A 17127-nucleotide genomic window follows, 5' to 3' on the forward strand; every position below is an offset into this window, starting at 1 on the left:
TTAAATACTTGCAGTATCTACATGCTGACTTGTATGCACAAGGACAACTAGATCCCTCTGCAACCGCAGGAAATGCTACACTTGCCCCCACACCTCCTCCCTCACCCCTATCCCAGGCCCCAAGATGACTTTCCATATTAAGCAGAGGTTCACCTGCACATCTGCCAATGTGGTATACTGCATCCATTGTACCAGGTGTGGCTTCCTCTACATTGGGGAAACCAAGCAGAGGCTTGGGGACCACTTCGCAGAACACCTCCGCTCGGTTCACAATAAACAACTGCACCTCCCAGTCGCAAACCATTTCCACTCCCCCTCCCATTCATTAGATGACATGTCCATCATAGGCCTCCTGCAGTGCCACAATGATGCCACCCAAAGGTTGCAGGGACAGCAACTCATATTCCGCTTGGGAAATCTGCAGCCCAATGGTATCAATGTGGACTTCACCAGCTTCAAGATCTCCCCTTCCCCCACCACATCCCAAAACCAGCCCAGTTCGTCCCCTCCCCCCACTGCACCACACAACCAGCCCAGCTCTTCCCCTCCACCCACTGCATCCCAAAGCCAGTCCAGCCTGTCTCTGCCTCCCTAACTACTTCTTCCTCTCACCCATCCCTTCCTCCCACCCCAAGCCGCACCTCCATCTCCTACCTACTAACCTCAAACCATCTCCTTGACCTGTCTGTCTTCCCTGGACTGACCTATCCCCTCCCCACCTATCTTCTTTTCTCTCCATCTTCAGTCCGCCTCCCCCTCTCTCCCTATTTATTCCAGAACCCTCACCCCCATCCCCCTCTCTGAAGAAGGGTCTAGGCCCGAAATGTCAGCTTTTGTGCTCCTGAGATGCTGCTTGGCCTGTGTTCATCCAGCTTCACACTCTATCCCTCTGCAGTATAGTCTATTGGAGTGTGTGTATTTACATAATCTGCTTGCTGTTCTTCATGCCAGCCTTATTACACTTCATTTAATCAGATGTTACAGTACAAGAAGCTAATCAGTCCATTGTTTCTGCCATTTTGCCTATTCAGCATACATTGTTTTACAGAACTCCAACTTCATTTAGTCAACCCCATCAACAAAACTAGATTGTTTACAAGCATTGCAACTTCAAGCATTTGGGTGTCACACTGGACTAGTAAATACCTGGAAATTCAGACCTACCTGTTGAAAAGGAATTGCTGAGACCTCCATCATTGGTTTAACTTTACAAGTGTTTCTGTGAATATTAAGATCAGTACAATTATTTTAGATCCATAAAGTCTAAAAAAATAGACAATGCAAAAGGGGATTTGAAACGGACAAACTTCCACATTTAGGGTGAAAAGAATGGAGAAGGAAATAATAGTTTTTAAGTTCACACTACAAAAACATGAATGAATCATAAGCAACAAATAGTAGGAACACACAAGGCCCCCTATTTAAAAAGTACTCCCATAAAGCATGGCTACAGCTATAACAGCCATTTGTAAATCTACACTGATGCAGAACGGTTTCTGATGACTTAACTGAGGGACAGTGAATAGGACTCTTAAAAAGCTGAAAAACCATCCTGAAATGCCAAAGGAAAAAGAGCCACCCTCCTACGAAAAGGCAAAAACATTCACATATGTAAACAGGTAGTAAGAAAGACAGGGGTGACAGCAAGAGCAGTTATATGTATAAAAGCCATATGCTACTCAAAATGGTGATCATCTTAAAAATCAGGATCATGGATTCTTTCCCCATAGTTTAAACTGGCCATGCATTTGCTTAGGCTAAATTCAAGTTTGGTAAATCAGCAATAAGGAAGGGTTTCTAATTTTGGAATATACAATCGTTTCTGCAACTCATTTGAAATCTTCCTTACTCTTATTAAATAAAATAATTAAATTAAAATAGAAGAGATCTATTGTAAGAGTTTATTCTCAGGCTCTGGGTATCTTGGAATCCCTTTTCAAGGGCAGATAAAAAAGTTAGAGGTGGTGCCTTCTGAGCTTTTCTGATCTGATGATTGTACAGTTGTTGGATAGCTAGCTTCAGGAATTTTTTTCCCCAATGACTAAATTGCTGATCCTGTGTCAAGTTTGTTCTTGCACATACACAACCCAAAGCTGTCGTCTTAAAAATCAAGATATTCAACACCTACTTCCAAGAGCAGCCAAAAATTGGCCAAATTTGGTAAACTAGGCCCATGGCATAAACCAGCACCGTTATGCAAGTCTGACCTTCATATTCCAAATCAAAAGGCCTTTTTAAAAAACTTGGAAAATTCCAGTGGTATGTAAATATAATGCAGTCTAGGGACAGACTCTCTTAAATCACAGAAGAGACAAAGTTAAGAGTAGGTTCAGGCAAAGAGACCAAGCCTCTATACAAGTAGTGTCTTCAGCACATACAAATAGATGTAAAATAATTGTACAGCCATAATATTACAGGATCAATACTCTAAAGATCTTTGAAGCACTTGAATTGTCAAATTCACAACTAAAGCATAGAGATATGGGGAGACAGTGACCTAGTGGTATTATTGCTCAACTGTTAATCCAAAGACCATGGTGATGGTCTGGGGATCTGAGCTCAAAGCCCAGCACAGTAGATGGTACAACTTGAATTTAATAAATATCTCAAATTAAGAAACTAATGATAACCATGAACCCATTATCTATTGTTGGGGAAAAACCCCTTTAGGGAAGGAAACTGCCATTCTTACGTGGCCTAGCCTACATGTGACACTAGAACCACAGCAATATGGTTGCCTTAAATGCCCTCTGGGCAATTAGGAATGGGTAATCAAGAGATTGAGTAGATTAGGATTATTTTCATTCGAAAGACAGAGATTGAGGGGGGACCTGATTGAGGTCTACAAAATCATGACGAGTATAGACAGCTTTCCAACACCCACCTCCCCCCGCCACCTCAAACCAAGAGCGGGGGACTCAATTACTAGGGGTCTGAGTTCAAAGTGAGAGGAGGAAAGTTTAAGGAGATATGCGTGGAAAGTTCTTTACAGAGGGTGGTGGGTGCCTGGAACGTGTTGCCAGTGGAGGTGGTAGACGCAGACACATTAGCATCTTTTGAAATATATTTGGACAGGTACCAAGTGGACACAGGGACGGGCGGGGACCAAATGGACACAGACCCTTAGAAAATAGATGACAGGTTAGACAGAGGATCTAGATCGGTGCAGGCTTAGAGGGCCAAAGGGCCTGTGCTGTAATTTTCTTTGTTCTAATAAATGTTGGCTGAGCCAGCAACACCATCTCCAAAAACAGTAATATCAAGTTCAATAATTGGAAGTCATTAGACAAAATGTTAACTCTTTCCTCTCTACAGATACAAGCAGATTTGTTGTGTTTTAGAACAAGTGGTGCAGATCAATGTTTTATCAAATCAAAATGTAATCACTCAACACACGGGAATTAAAGTATAGACTGAGCAATAAAACATCATTTGGCTCACTGATGTTCCTCAGGGGAAGAAATTAGCTGATGTTCTGGCAGAGAGTGTCTCAATTTACTCAAGTTGCTGTGGAGTGTAATGACCATTACAGAGACGTGGCTGAAAAGTGCAAATGGCTGAGGAGGAATACACAAGAGTGGGCATTTTTCAGAAAGATAGGAAGAAGTGGGTACCTTACTAATTAAAAAGTAATGAAGTACATCAAGTACACAATGCTGACGTGCAAGTTCACTGCATTTTTACCATCAAGTTGATGCATTGAAAAAGAGCAGAAACATATGGTCAGTTAGATTGGATCCTAGAAGAAAAGGTGACCCAAGACCTAAGGGAGGGATGAAAAATGAAAGAAAGCACATTTAAAAATGCCTGCAATGATTTTGAGCTACTCACTTTTTAGACAATTGCTTGAGTGGCAGAGTAGTAACTTCATTACTGTTGATTGTCTGAGCAAAGCTTATTGCCCTCAGTGCCACCATTTCTTTTGTAAGAGGCTCTACATTTTCTATTGTATCCTCCAGTGTAGATGGTCCATCAGATTTGTCTAATGGTAGTTTAGGTGAATTAGGAGAACTTTCATTTGGCCTCAGAACCTCATTTGTTTCCTTTGCAATGAACTCAACATTCTCCACTGGATTTTTTTGATGGTGTAAATCAGAATGAGCTAGTGGCACTTTAGTCAGACTGGGAGAATTACCAATTTTGGAACCTCCACCAAAGGGATTAAAATTTGGGTCGTCCAATTTATCCCATTCAATATTGTACTCCACCTTTGGGACAAAGGTATCGTCAGGGTCATTTTTCTCAGTCAGCTTTGTCGCCTCCTTAGACGGCTTCTCAACTTTGCTACAAACACTCTCCTTTTTAGCTGTATCTGATCTCTCTAACTTTTTTGGAGGCGGCTTCTGGCCTTCAATCTCCAACTGCACTGGTTGCTCCAGGTCAATATCAACTCTATTTAGAGAAAGCAGATTCTGCCCAAGTGATGTATTTGGTAGAGTTGGATCTCCCACTTGGATTGGATTGATAGGGTCAGCATTATCAAGATTGAGAAACTCTTTTAAGGGAAGTTGTGAAACTTGCTCTTTTATCTGACTTATGCTGGGACTGATCTTCTCAAGACCATTCTCCTCAAGCTTACACAAGGTTTGGGATATGACCATCCCACAACTTTGTTCTGTGCTGCTGCTTTGGCTTTCCAGCTGCAAAGAAATATCTGCCAATTCATTTCTACCATTGTCGTTGCTGGGAGTGGCTTTTGACAGTTGTTCAGTTTTCTTAGGTAGAATCTGATCATTAGTTGTTGAAATTTTAGTATGTTGTTCCAGACAGTCCAGTTCTGTGCCAGCCATTTTCTGTGCTGGGGAGTTCAAGACTTTTGACACACCCTGAAAAGGGTTCACCACATCAAGCTGATCAAAATCAAGTGTGTACGTTCCTTTGGATGAAATATGCTCCTCATTGCCAAGGCCAACATCAGCAGTTGTCTGTTTGGCTTCTGACACTAGCAAACAAAAAAAAATTCTTAAAAATCAGGCACCATGACACTGCATACAAATTTCACATTAAAAACCTAGAAGTGAAGTCTTAAAAATAAACCATATGCCAAAATCTATTTTTTCTGCTTAAACACCCAAATATATAAAGGCAGTTTCTAAATAAGGAAACTGTTCAGTGCAGGAAATGGTAAAACAACCCAAGAAAATGGATTCAGAGCAAAAAATAAAAAGGATGCCTTAGAGAGACAGACAGACAGAGCGTGCTCATGTGCACGAAAAATAGCATGCATGGGTGCAAGAGCAAGTCACATAGATCAGGTACTGTAGAAAATACATTCTTGTGGAAGAAAAGGCAACTAAAGTTAAAGATCCTCAGAGGATCAAGAAAGGAAAAAAGACAGGTTTATGACAACAGACAAACAAGGTTGAAGTGAACATGCAAAGCAAAGGTGGTCAAACAGTGAATGACAACAGGCATGAACATGACAAAGTTCTTCCATATACGCAAAAATAGAAGGATAATCAAAAAGTAAGCCAGATTAGAGACACTGACAGGGATCTACGCACACAAGTGATAGGAATGATACTAAATGAGCATTGCGTAAATTTTAACCTCGGAAGAAAATGGTGCAAAAGAAAAGAAAGGGGATAAGCATTAAAAACAAGGAGATCTATTTTGGTAAAACCAGGTTTGAAAAGTTGATTATACTTAAAGAAAACCTTGTTGTGCACTGGTAGTGTCATGATCCCTGAACCAAGAGACCAATGTTCAAGTTCCACCTACTCTAGAGGTGGGTCATAGCAATTCTGAACAGGTTGATTTACAAAATACTTGATGACTCCAAAACCAGACAGGATGCATACAGATGACAGAAAGGAGACTCAAGTGTGGAGGAACAGGCCATAAAACTTCCAACCCTCCTTAGATTGGAGGAGTGGTACAAGAGGATTGATGAACTTACAGAAATCTGTTCAATATTGCTTCTCATTGTGCACTGGACTCCATAGTAATTAACAGGATTACAGAAATATGGTGGCGTTATAACAACAACAGAGCTCTAACAAAATTAAGCATGAGCAACTACTGATTTGTTTCTTTCAACATCTACCCAACCAAAACTATGTCAGTAATTGCTGTGCAAAAAAAAGTTAGTTTCCACTTTGTAAATGCCCCATTTTAAGTATCATTTTTCCTTGCAAAATTTGAACACAATAAATGTTAGAACTGGTGTACAGTGCAGGTAGACATTTAGATTTAACTGTCATTTAACCAACGTCAATGAGTATGCTTACCTGTATTTTCAGCTTGCAGATCAGACCCTAGACAGTCAGATGTACGTCCAGAATCTATGCGTCTGCAATTGGAAGAGAATGTTTCACAGAACTTCTGGAGTCAAAGTAATTATTCAGGAATTTTGAGATTGTATTATATTCAAACGGGCTAAAGGACATGAAACAAATACAAATAACAATCACAAGAGAAAAATGTGCTAGGGCAACTAATTGGATTAGACTTCACCAGATGAAGGGGTAGCAGTCTAAAGCTTACGATTTTAAATAAATCTGTGGGACTATAACCAGACTTCTGATTTTGTCCACCCCAGTCAACACCTACATCTCCACATTAATTAGATTAAAGAGAAAATTGCAAGAGCATTTTTAGATAAATGAAAATTTAAAAAAGCAGGTGAGGACATTGGACTACTGCAAAGTAAGGCTTTAAAAGTAATACTACTATTTCAGAAGTAATAGGGAGCAAAGAAATGGCAGGTAAACTGAATGGATACTTTGCATCAGTTTTCGCAGAAGACACCAGCAGCCAACAGAAACTCGAGTTGCGGGACAGAGATGACTGTACTGGCCATCACCAATCAGGTGCTGGGGAAGCCAAAAGGTCTGACGATAGATAAATTAACTAAACCAGATAGACTACACCCCAGAGTTCTGAAGGAGATAGCGGAGAAGATTGTGAAGGCATTGGGGACGATCGTTCAACAATCACTGGAGCCGAAGGGGGCCACTAATGCAAAACCCCGGTTTATGAAGGGACGGAGGCAGAAGACAGGTAACTATTAGCTGGTTAGTCTGGCTTCTATTATTGGTAAGATTGAGTCCATTAAGGATATGATTGCAGAACACTTGGAAGTGCATGCTAAAATTGGGTTGAATCAGTACAGCTTTGTCAAGGGGATGATCAGACCTGAAAAATCCATTGGAAGAATTCTTTGAGGAAGTAACAAGCAAGTATGACAAAAAAGCAAGCCAGTGGAGGAGATCTACTTGGATTTCCAGAAGGCTTTTCACAAGATGCTGCATAGGAGGCTGTTGAATGAGAGCCCACGATGTTAGGGGCAAGATATTGGCATTGATTGAAGATTGGTTGACTGACAGAATGCAGTGCATGGGGATAAAGGGTTTTTTCCAGGACAGCAGCCAATGACTAGCGCTGTTCTGCAAGAGACTGTGTTGGGACCACAACTATTCACATCAATTTGGACAAAAAGAACAGAGATCATTGTTGCCAAGGTTGCAGATGACAAAGACACGTGCAGGGACAGATGGTGTTCAGGAAGCAGAGGGTCTACAAAAGGACTTGAACGGTTCCAGGCTCATGGGCAAAGAAGTTACAGACAGAATACAGTTTGGGAAAGTAAGGTTATGCAAATTAGTAGCAAGACAACAGACATTGACATTTTAAAATAAAATTTTTTTTTTAAAAATTTCAGAAATCTGAGGCACAAAGGCTTTTTTTTTAAAAAATTCATTTGTGGGATGTGGGTGTTGTCCATCCTTAGTTACCTTTGAGAAGGTGGTGGTAAGCTACCTTCTTGAACTCCTGCAGTCCTCCTGCTGTGGGTTGACTCTCAATGCTATTAGGGAGGGAATTCCGGGATTTTGTCCAGCAGTGAAGGAATGACAATATATTTCCAAGTCAGGACAGTGAGTAGCTTAATGGGGAACTTGGTGGTGGTGCTCCGATATGTCTGATGCCCTTGTCTTTCTAGGCAGGGGTGGGGTGGGGGGAGAAGAAAGAGTGTGGATGTCTGATTACAAAAATACGTAGAATAAATGGAGGCCTGGAGAGTAGATAGAAAAGATGCTTCCGTTCATACAAGACACTGCGTTTGACATCACCTCAGAAGGGACAATCTGATAGAATGGAGATGCAGAGCTTCTTCAGCCACAGGTGGTGAATCTGTGCAAATCATTGCTGAAGGCGGCTGTAGAGGCCACGTCATTGGCATATTAATGAGCAATCAATGTTCCACTTAGTAAGGAGTCCAAAAGATAATGGAGCAAAAAGGCAGGAGAATGAGGTTGAGAAACACAGCCATGATTGAATGGCAGAGCAGACTTGGTGGGCCAAATGGCCTAACTCTGCCCCATATCTTATGGTTTAAACACTAAAAAGTTTCCAGATCCGATGGAATACATCCTTTGGTATCAAAGGAAAGTAGCTTCAGAGATATTGGAATGTGCTGGTAGTGTTGGACCCAACACCCTAACAGATTTGCTGGAGTTACTTGGGAGGGTTTAAACTAGTCTGGCAGTGGGGTGGGACCGTGGACTATATGGAGGCAAAAAAGGTGGTGGAGGCTAGTACAGTAGCTTTTTAAACAAAAAGGCAAGTTAAATCAATCAGGCAAGCACGCAGCAGGGAATGAGGGAAGACTGATGAATTGAACTGCATTTATTTCAAATTAAGAGGTCTGACAGGTAAGGCAGATGCACTCAGGGCAGAGATATAAGCATAGGATTGGGATCTCTGCTGTTGCAGAAACATAGTTGAGGGAGGAACAGGACTGGCAACTCCATGCTGTACAGTATAGATACTGTTGGAAGGATAGAGAGGAAGATGAGAGAGATGAGGCATGGTGTTTTTGACTGGGGAAAACATCTTAGCAGATCTTAGAGGATATTCCTGAGGGATCATCCAGCAAAAGCTATGTGGGTGGAACCAAGAAGGGGATGAACACTGATGAGATTGTTCAATCGGCTCTCCAACAGTTAGCAGGAAATAGAGGAGCAAATAGACAGGGAGATCACAGATAGCTGTAAGGATAATAATAGGGTCATAATATAGGGGATTGACTTTCCAAACAGTCTTAGACTGCCAGAGGGTTAAGGGCTTGGATAGGGGTGAATTAGTTAAGTGTTCAGGGGGGGAAAAAAAACTCATTCAAATCAATTTGTGGATGGCCTGACTGGAGAATGGGCAAAACTTGACGTCATCTTGGGAAATAAGGCAGGACAAGTGACTGAAGGGTTTGTGGGAGAGCACTTTGGGATCGGCAACCATAATTTGGTTAGTTTTAAAACTAACAGTTATGGAAATGGATATGTTTGGTCCATAAATTAAGCTCTAAATTGGGGCAAGGCCAATTTTAACAATTAGACAGGAACTTTGGGGGAGGCTGTTCATAGGTAAGGAGACACCTAGCGTGGGGGTGGAGGCTTTCAAAAAAGAGAGACAAGAGTTCAGGGCCAGCATATTCCTATCAGCGAGAAGGGCAAGTCTAGTATAAGTAGAGAACATTGGATGATTAGAGACATTAAGAATCTGGCGGGGGGGCGTGGGGGGAGGAGGCATACGTGTCATATTGGCAGCTGGGGTCAAGTGAATCCCTTGAGGACTTTAGCGGGTATAGGTGTACGCTTAAGAGGGAAATCCAAAGGGTAAAAAGTGGACACAAGATAGCTTTGGCAGAAAAGGCAAGGAGAGTTCAAATGGGCTCTACAAATATATTAAGGGTAAAGAGCAACTAGGGCCTCACACAGATCAACAAAGTTGTCCTCTGTTTGGAGCCACAGGAGACAGATGCTAAACAAATATTTAAGGTGCCCATATTTACCATGAAGACAGACAGAAACTCAGAAGCTTGGGGAAATAAACTGTAATGTCCTGAAAAGGAGTACACATTACAAAACAGGTGGTGGTGGAGGTCTTAAAACAAAACTAGTCAAATCACCAGGGCCTGATCATTACCTGACATTATGGGAATCTCAGGAAAAAAAACTGCATAGTCTTGAATCAAAAAAGCCTCCAAGTTCAGCAGACAATAGGAAAGGTAAGTGGAATGGCTGATCTTTATTTCACAGGAAATAGAGTGTAAAAGTGGGTAAGTTTTAGTAACCAAGGCACTAGTCAGACAACTGGAATACTGAAAGTGATACTGGCATTAGAGTCAGCGTCGAGAAGATTCACTAGACTGATATCAGGTACAGGTGGACAGTCTTAGGATAGGTTGAGGAGGTTCTATTGTTTTTTGTTAGAAAAAAAACAGGGTCAGAGAGAACCTTATTAAAACAAACAAGACTGGGTAGATGTGTAAAAGGTTTTTGCCCTTTGAGGACAGTGAAGGACAAGAGGGCATAATCTTAGAAGAGGTGACACATTCAAGACAGAAGTAATTTCCCTTAGAGGGCAGTACCTCTGGAACTCTTTATAGAAGGCTGTCCAGGCTGGGTCAAAAATTATATCCAGAGCACAAACTAAGATTTTTCAACTCATTAAGGGTTATGGGGGGGAAAAAATTTTAAAAAAATAGGAAAGTGGAACTGAGATCAGCCATGATCTCATTGAACAGGAGAGGAGACTCAAAATGGGCTGAATGGCCTACTTCTGCTCCTATGGTATTTCCAAGTCCAACTTCTCAGATAATTGAAAAGTAAGGTTTTTGAAGAATACTTATTTGAAACAACCTCACCGTTGTACTCAAAATTACATTAGAACAAGTCCACAATACACAGTGGTTTTCCAAGCTCAAATAATTTGTCAAACAACCCTCCATTGTAATTGAGGAAGCCCTCCACAATAAACTGATGTGTCAAGCATTTACATCTAAACAAAAGGTGCAAAATCAATCAGGTATGATTTACCCTTCATTAAAAAAACCATGATTCTGATGGATTATTTTGACCCTAAATACTGTTATTACTTCCTTAATAATGGATACTAATAATTTCCCAACATCACGTGTTAAACTAATGGTCTGCAGTCTCTTGCTTACTGCATCCCTCTTTTTGAGGAAGGTGTTTTTGCTTACTCTTTAGGTCATAGGCATTGCTGCCTGGCCAGCATTTTTATTGCCTGCCTGTAGTTAGTTATATTGGAATTTTTCCCAATCCATAGGAACCTTTCACACATCTTGGGAATTTAGGAATATTTTAAAGAAAACAATGGATCCACTATCTCAGCTGCCACTTCTTAAAATGCTAGGATGTTGGTCATGAGGCAGAGAACTTGTCTGCCTTCGCTCAAAATCTCCCTCAGTAATTGTCTCTAGTAATTACTATCATTGCACATTCTTCCTTTTCCATAACCTCTGCATTACTGGTTACTATTGGGGTGGTACTAGTGTCTCAAATAATTGACACAGAAAACTTAAGTAAAATATTGATTTTTTTTCAGTGACAATTTCTGTTTTCCCCATTAACAACTTCCAGTCATCCTCCAGTGGCACCAACATTGACTTCGGCCACTCTTCCCTTCTAAATATACTTGAGAATTGAATGGACAAGCTTTACTTTTCTTTTTCATGGACTCCAGTGGATGCATTGCTCCCAAATGGGCTTGCAAAACATACATGGGCACATACACACAAGGCAGAATTAAATCTCTGAAGGCATTTCCCCTTGCCTCCTTTACATAGAGCAATACAGTACAGAACAGGCCCTTTGGCCCTCGATGCTGCGCTGACCTGTGAACTAATCTAAGCCCATCTCCCTACAATATCCCATCATCCATATGCTTATCCAAGGACTGTTTAAATGCCCCTAATGTGGCTGAATTCACTACATTGGCAGACAGGACATTCCACACCCGTACCACTGAGTAAAGAACCTGCCTCTGACATCTGTCCAAAATCTATCACCCCTCAAATTGCCACTATGCCCCCTCGTACAAGCCAATGTCATCATCCTAAGAAAGAGAAAGACTCACTGTCCACCCTATCTAATCCTCTGATCACCTTGTATGTCTCTATCAAATTCCCTCTTAGCCTTCTTCTCTCCCATGAGAGCAGACCAGAGTCCCTCAGCCTTTCTTCATAAGACCTTTGCTCCAGACCAGGCAACATCCTGGTAAAGCTCCTCTGCACCTTTTCCAATGCTTCCACATCCTTCCCGTAATGGGGCGACCAGAACTGCACGCAATATTCCAATGAGGCCACACTAGTGTTTTGTACAGGTGCAGCATGACATCACGGCTCCAGAACTCAATCCCTCTACCTATAAAACCTAAGAGTCTTTTTAACAGCACTATCAACCTGGGTGACAACTTTCAGGGATCTATGTACATAGACACCAAGATCCTTCTGCACATCCACACTACTACCAAGAATCTTTCCATTGACCCAGTATTCTGCCTTCCTATTATTCCTCCCAAAGTGAATCACCTCACATTTATCCATATTAAACTCCATTTGCCACCTTTCAGCCCAATTCTGCAGTTTATCCAAGTCTCCCTGCAACATTCTTCCACACTGTCCACCACTCCACCCACCTTAGCGTCATCTGCAAACTTACTAACCCATCCACCTATGCCTGCATCCAAGTCATTTATAAAAATGACAAACAGCAGTGGTCCAAAACAGATTCTTGAGGCACACCACTAGTAACCAGACTCCAGGCTGAATATTTTCCATCAACCACCACTAGTTGCCTTCTTACAGAAAGCCATTTTCTGATGCAAACTGCTAAATCTCCCTCAATCCAGTGCCTCCGTATTTTCTCCAATAGCCTACCACGTGGAACTTTATCAAAAGCTTTACTGAAGTCCATGTACACCACGTCAACTGCCCTACACTTATCCACATGCTTGGTCACCTTCTCAAAACTCCATGAGGTTTGTGAAACACCATTTGTTTTTCCAGGGCTACAAAGGGGACTAAATCTAACCAGAGATAATGGGAACTGCAGATGCTGGAGATTCCAAGATAATAAAATGTGAGGCTGGATGAACACAGCAGGCCAAGCAGCATCTCCTGAGATGCTGCTTGGCCTGCTGTGTTCATCCAGCCTCACATTTTATTATCTCTAAATCTAACCAGTTTTGTTTGCTGTTTCTGCCTTTTTGCATGTTGACCTTTAACTGTCTGTGCAATTGCATATCAATTCTTTTTCATTACACATGGACTCCAGTGCATGTTCCCCATGAACTGAAACAATTCATTTGGTGAAGGTACAAAATGCTGTTGGTTAGCTAGCTGACATCGAAGGGATGAAGATATGTTTCAATTTGGAATGGGTTGTTTCTTGGGAAGTAAACCTGATAGCGTGCAGCAAGTAATTGAGGCTTTCTACCAGCTGGAGCAAAAAAGTCTAAGTTGACGCGCCAATTGCAGAGTCAAAAAGAAAGACTATGAGGAGCCAGGTAAGATGTGACATGAAAGCAAGGATAGAGAAGGGCTTTGCATTCAGAGGAAGAAATATTATATGCAAAATAAAAAAAACACAAGATTGATATAACCTCAATAATCTAATTGCTGTCAGCTAAAATTCAGCCAAAATTTTGAAGCAGATTATAACAAGATAGGGCCAGTCATTTTGCCTCAAGAACTTGAGGCAAGCTTGCCTGCAGGACAATGAGAAAAATGGAAAGCACCCCAAAGATAATTATGGTATTACAGTCAACTCAAAGCAGCCAAAATGCACAAAACATCTAAAAATTCATCACATCTTGATGCACAACTTAAATGCAGTTTTAACATAATCCAGTATTTCTTACTCTTTTGCCTCAGTCAGATCAGGATTTCCTCGGCACTCTGTGTTCCTCACATTTATTTCAGCTTCAAATGAATTAATCCCATCACATCTATTAGTCAGCTGTGCACCAAGAACTTTGCGTGTAACAGGATCTCTTACAGGAGTCTGAAAAGACACCTAAAACAAAAAAGACAGCTTTAAAAACTGTGTCAAAAATATACCAATAACATTACAACATGCATTTGTGACCAGTGCATTTAGTTTAAATTAGACCTCATATGCTGCAGTTAAATCTGAAAATACAAAAACAAAAGAGCACCAGCACTTCAGGAAAACATCAAGAGCCGTGCTTAGCATTCTTTCCCTTGTATCTTCATCACTACATTATTTGAATATACAAGATGCGACTGAATGGGGAATTGAGATGAAAAGGTCTGAAGCTCAAATTAGGAGCCAGAAAGATATGCCAATTACATTGAAACTGAACACAATTTGAATAAAAGTTGAGCTCTCCCAATACCTCTACATGAAATTTTAATTCCATCTCTGGGCTGCTAGTACATTAGAGTGAAGAAATTGCTACAAGTCCAAATCAATGTGGGGTGTCATCCAAACCTCCTGTGTCAAGTTTTGCACTGAAAAGGGTCATGTGTATACACAAGGACGGATTACAAAGGGTGAGGCTTCTGAATTAATGATACGCAGATACTGTCCAAGAAGAGGCAAGGTTAAAAACAATGTTGAAACGTTTCAAACTTAGATTTAGCTTATAACTTCAGTACAAAACAATACCAAAAAGAGAGGTTGCTACATTGGAGCACATCTGGAATACACTGGACGCATGGTGAAAGACAAAGCCAATACAAAACTTAAATTTATGGTTTGCCGACCAACTATTCAATTACAAAATTCAGTAAAGTGATGAAGAACCTAATAATTATTGTTAGAAAAATGTAGTGTTTAGCACAGTGTATGGCTGCTCAAATACTAAAGCCATTCATGCCCATATACAGCACCAAGGCTTCAGCAAATAATTGAAGCAACATTCACTAAAGTGCAGGCTGACAGCCAGCTCTAATAAGTGAGAAATTTAACCACTTCCCCTCACTCTTTGGCAAATGTCCCACCATTAACATCCTTGGGGTTGCCTTTGACCTGGACAAGCTATACAAGTACTGCATCTTTAACAAGAGGTCAGAGGCGAGGAACTCCAGCTGAAAATTCACCTCCAAACCACTTGCCAGACTGACTTATAATGCCATCCTCCCGTTTCATTAGGTCAAAATCCTGGAATTCCAGCCCTGATAATATTGTGAATCTACTTACAGCACATGGACTGCAGTGATTCACTATGGTGGATCAACGCCACTCAAAGGGCAACTTGGAATGAGCAATGTTAGCCCAGATAGCCAACACTCAAGTCCCACAAGAGGCTTAAAAAATTAACTCCCAAAAGACTGCTCACAGTACAATCTAGAAGTGTGATGGAATGCTTATGAAAGCATCAAAACTAGATAAGCTCAATATCATCCATGAGCTACAAAGCAAGCTGCTTTGAAGCTCAAGTTCTACTTTCAACATGTACTTACTTCATGATTGACATTTAGTGGCAGTATACAAACATCCACAGGATTAACTGCAGCAACTCAAGGTTCCTTTAATAGTATCTTCCAAAACCATGATGTCTATAATCTAGAAGGGTAGATGAATGATGGAGCACTGTCACATGAAAACTCCTCTCCAAGCCACTCATCACCTGACTTGGAACTACATTGCCAGTCCTTCCCCATTGCTGGATCAAAATCCCGAAACTACATAATAGGTGCCAAAAACAATGGAGTTTAGTGGTTCAAGGCATCACCTAAAAAGGGCACTTTGGAATGGACAAAGAATAAATAAGGTACAGAATATCCTTTGTTGTCACTTCTACTCAGTACAGGAGTAGTTGGAAGTTTTTACAATGGTTGCCTTATAATGGCACCATCATAAGTACAAGTACCTAGGTACAAATCGTAAAGTAAAAAAGATGTTTTGAGAGCATTGAAAGGTAAGGATTTACATTACAGTCCACTAAAAGTACTAAACAGCAGCAGCTCAGCTCAGGGTCAAGTCCAAACAACTGGACCACATCATAGCAGCCTCCTGTCCATTCCTCACCAGCAACAAGGTAAGTCACAGCACTCCAAGGCTCATAGCCTCATGAAGAGTTTCTGGTTCATTTCCAGGCTTGCACTCCAGGACTCACTGCTGCAGGGACGTGCTGCTGGCACTTGCCTCTGGTGCTGAGGGGTGATGAGAGGAGCAAAAGGAAAAAATGAAAAAAGGAAAAAAGCAGGCAGAGCAGGGGAGCTCTGGCAGGAGCAATCTACTTGGCTGCCACCTTCTCACCAAAAGCTGGGCTAACCAGTGATACCCACATCCCATGAACAAAATTAGATGAATAGCCCACCTTTGACAGTTTCATTGACCCTTTGGGAGGGAAATTCTCCTTCTGTGATATTCGAAGAATTGATGGCTTCCCTGTAGCCTCCACTGTTAGCGACTCACATTGCTCATTCATTACGACAGCGTTTTCACCCAAATTCATTCTATAAATGAAGAGAAAATGTCAATGCTCACTAGGAGAAGCCATCTACATTCCCATCAAATGCTGATTTTTAAAAAGTAGAACTATTTCTACACAAGATACCACAAGTCCTTGGGGCCCGACAGCCCTGCACACTAATGTATTCAAACAAGGTGGCAAAGGTAGGAGATGCATTAGTTATGATATTCCAGAATTCCCTGGATTCTGGAAAGGTACCAGTGAATTAGAAACACATGATGGGGACACCATTATTTAAAAAAATTTCACTTTTTGCTTAAAGGCAGTTAATTTGACCGCTGTAGTTGTGGGGTGGGGGCAGTACAGAAGAGGAATTGCTGAAGTCAATCAGAAAAGGAGATCACGGAACACTTGGGGAAAAAAACAAATGGCAAATCACTAGAGCACAGTTTAATGAGGGGCAAGTCATGCTTGACAAACCTGAAGAAGTTCTTGAGGATGTAACCAGCAAGGTGAATAATAGGGATGCAAAGGATGTAGTATACCTAGACATTCAGAAGGAATTTGACAAAGCGTCACAAAAGATTGATGTGGGGGAGTAGAGATTCATTAAGAGATACAGCGGATAGAGGATTAGCTGTCTGTCAAAGAGGGTTGGGATAATGAGGTCCTTCTCCAAATGGCAAACTATAGTGCTGCAGAATTCAGTTGTCAGACATCAACTACTCACAATCGATACAAATGATCTACAAGTAGGGACAGTGTAACATAGCAAAATTCACAGATGATACTAAAATAGGTGGGCAAGTAGGATGGAGATTAGAGTTTGCAGATGGATATTGATAGGCTGAGAGAATGGATCAGATCCTGGCAAGTGAAGTTTAAGGTGGTAAGTGTGAAATTATCCATTTTAGCCAGTGAAATAAGGCAAATTGTTAT

General features: G+C 41.2%; 1 protein-coding gene across 3 annotated transcripts in view; it reads right to left on the reverse strand.

The window, feature by feature from the left end:
- The window catches only part of LOC125454020 (transforming acidic coiled-coil-containing protein 3-like), a 60951-nt gene that overhangs the window by 26217 nt on the left and 17607 nt on the right, over positions 1 to 17127 (reverse strand). For all 3 annotated transcript variants that reach the window (XM_059649979.1, XM_059649977.1, XM_059649978.1), the window contains 5 exons: positions 16093 to 16231; positions 13666 to 13820; positions 6231 to 6292; positions 3832 to 4942; positions 1165 to 1219 (listed from right to left, as the gene is read on the reverse strand). In XM_059649979.1, coding sequence (XP_059505962.1) covers positions 1165 to 1219; positions 3832 to 4942; positions 6231 to 6292; positions 13666 to 13820; positions 16093 to 16230 — 1521 coding nt within the window. In that variant the 5' untranslated portion in view covers position 16231. The remainder of the gene's footprint in view (positions 1 to 1164; positions 1220 to 3831; positions 4943 to 6230; positions 6293 to 13665; positions 13821 to 16092; positions 16232 to 17127) is intronic.

The sequence above is a fragment of the Stegostoma tigrinum genome, chromosome 1 (assembly GCF_030684315.1).
Source record: "Stegostoma tigrinum isolate sSteTig4 chromosome 1, sSteTig4.hap1, whole genome shotgun sequence".
Classification (NCBI taxonomy): Eukaryota; Metazoa; Chordata; class Chondrichthyes; order Orectolobiformes; family Stegostomatidae; genus Stegostoma; species Stegostoma tigrinum.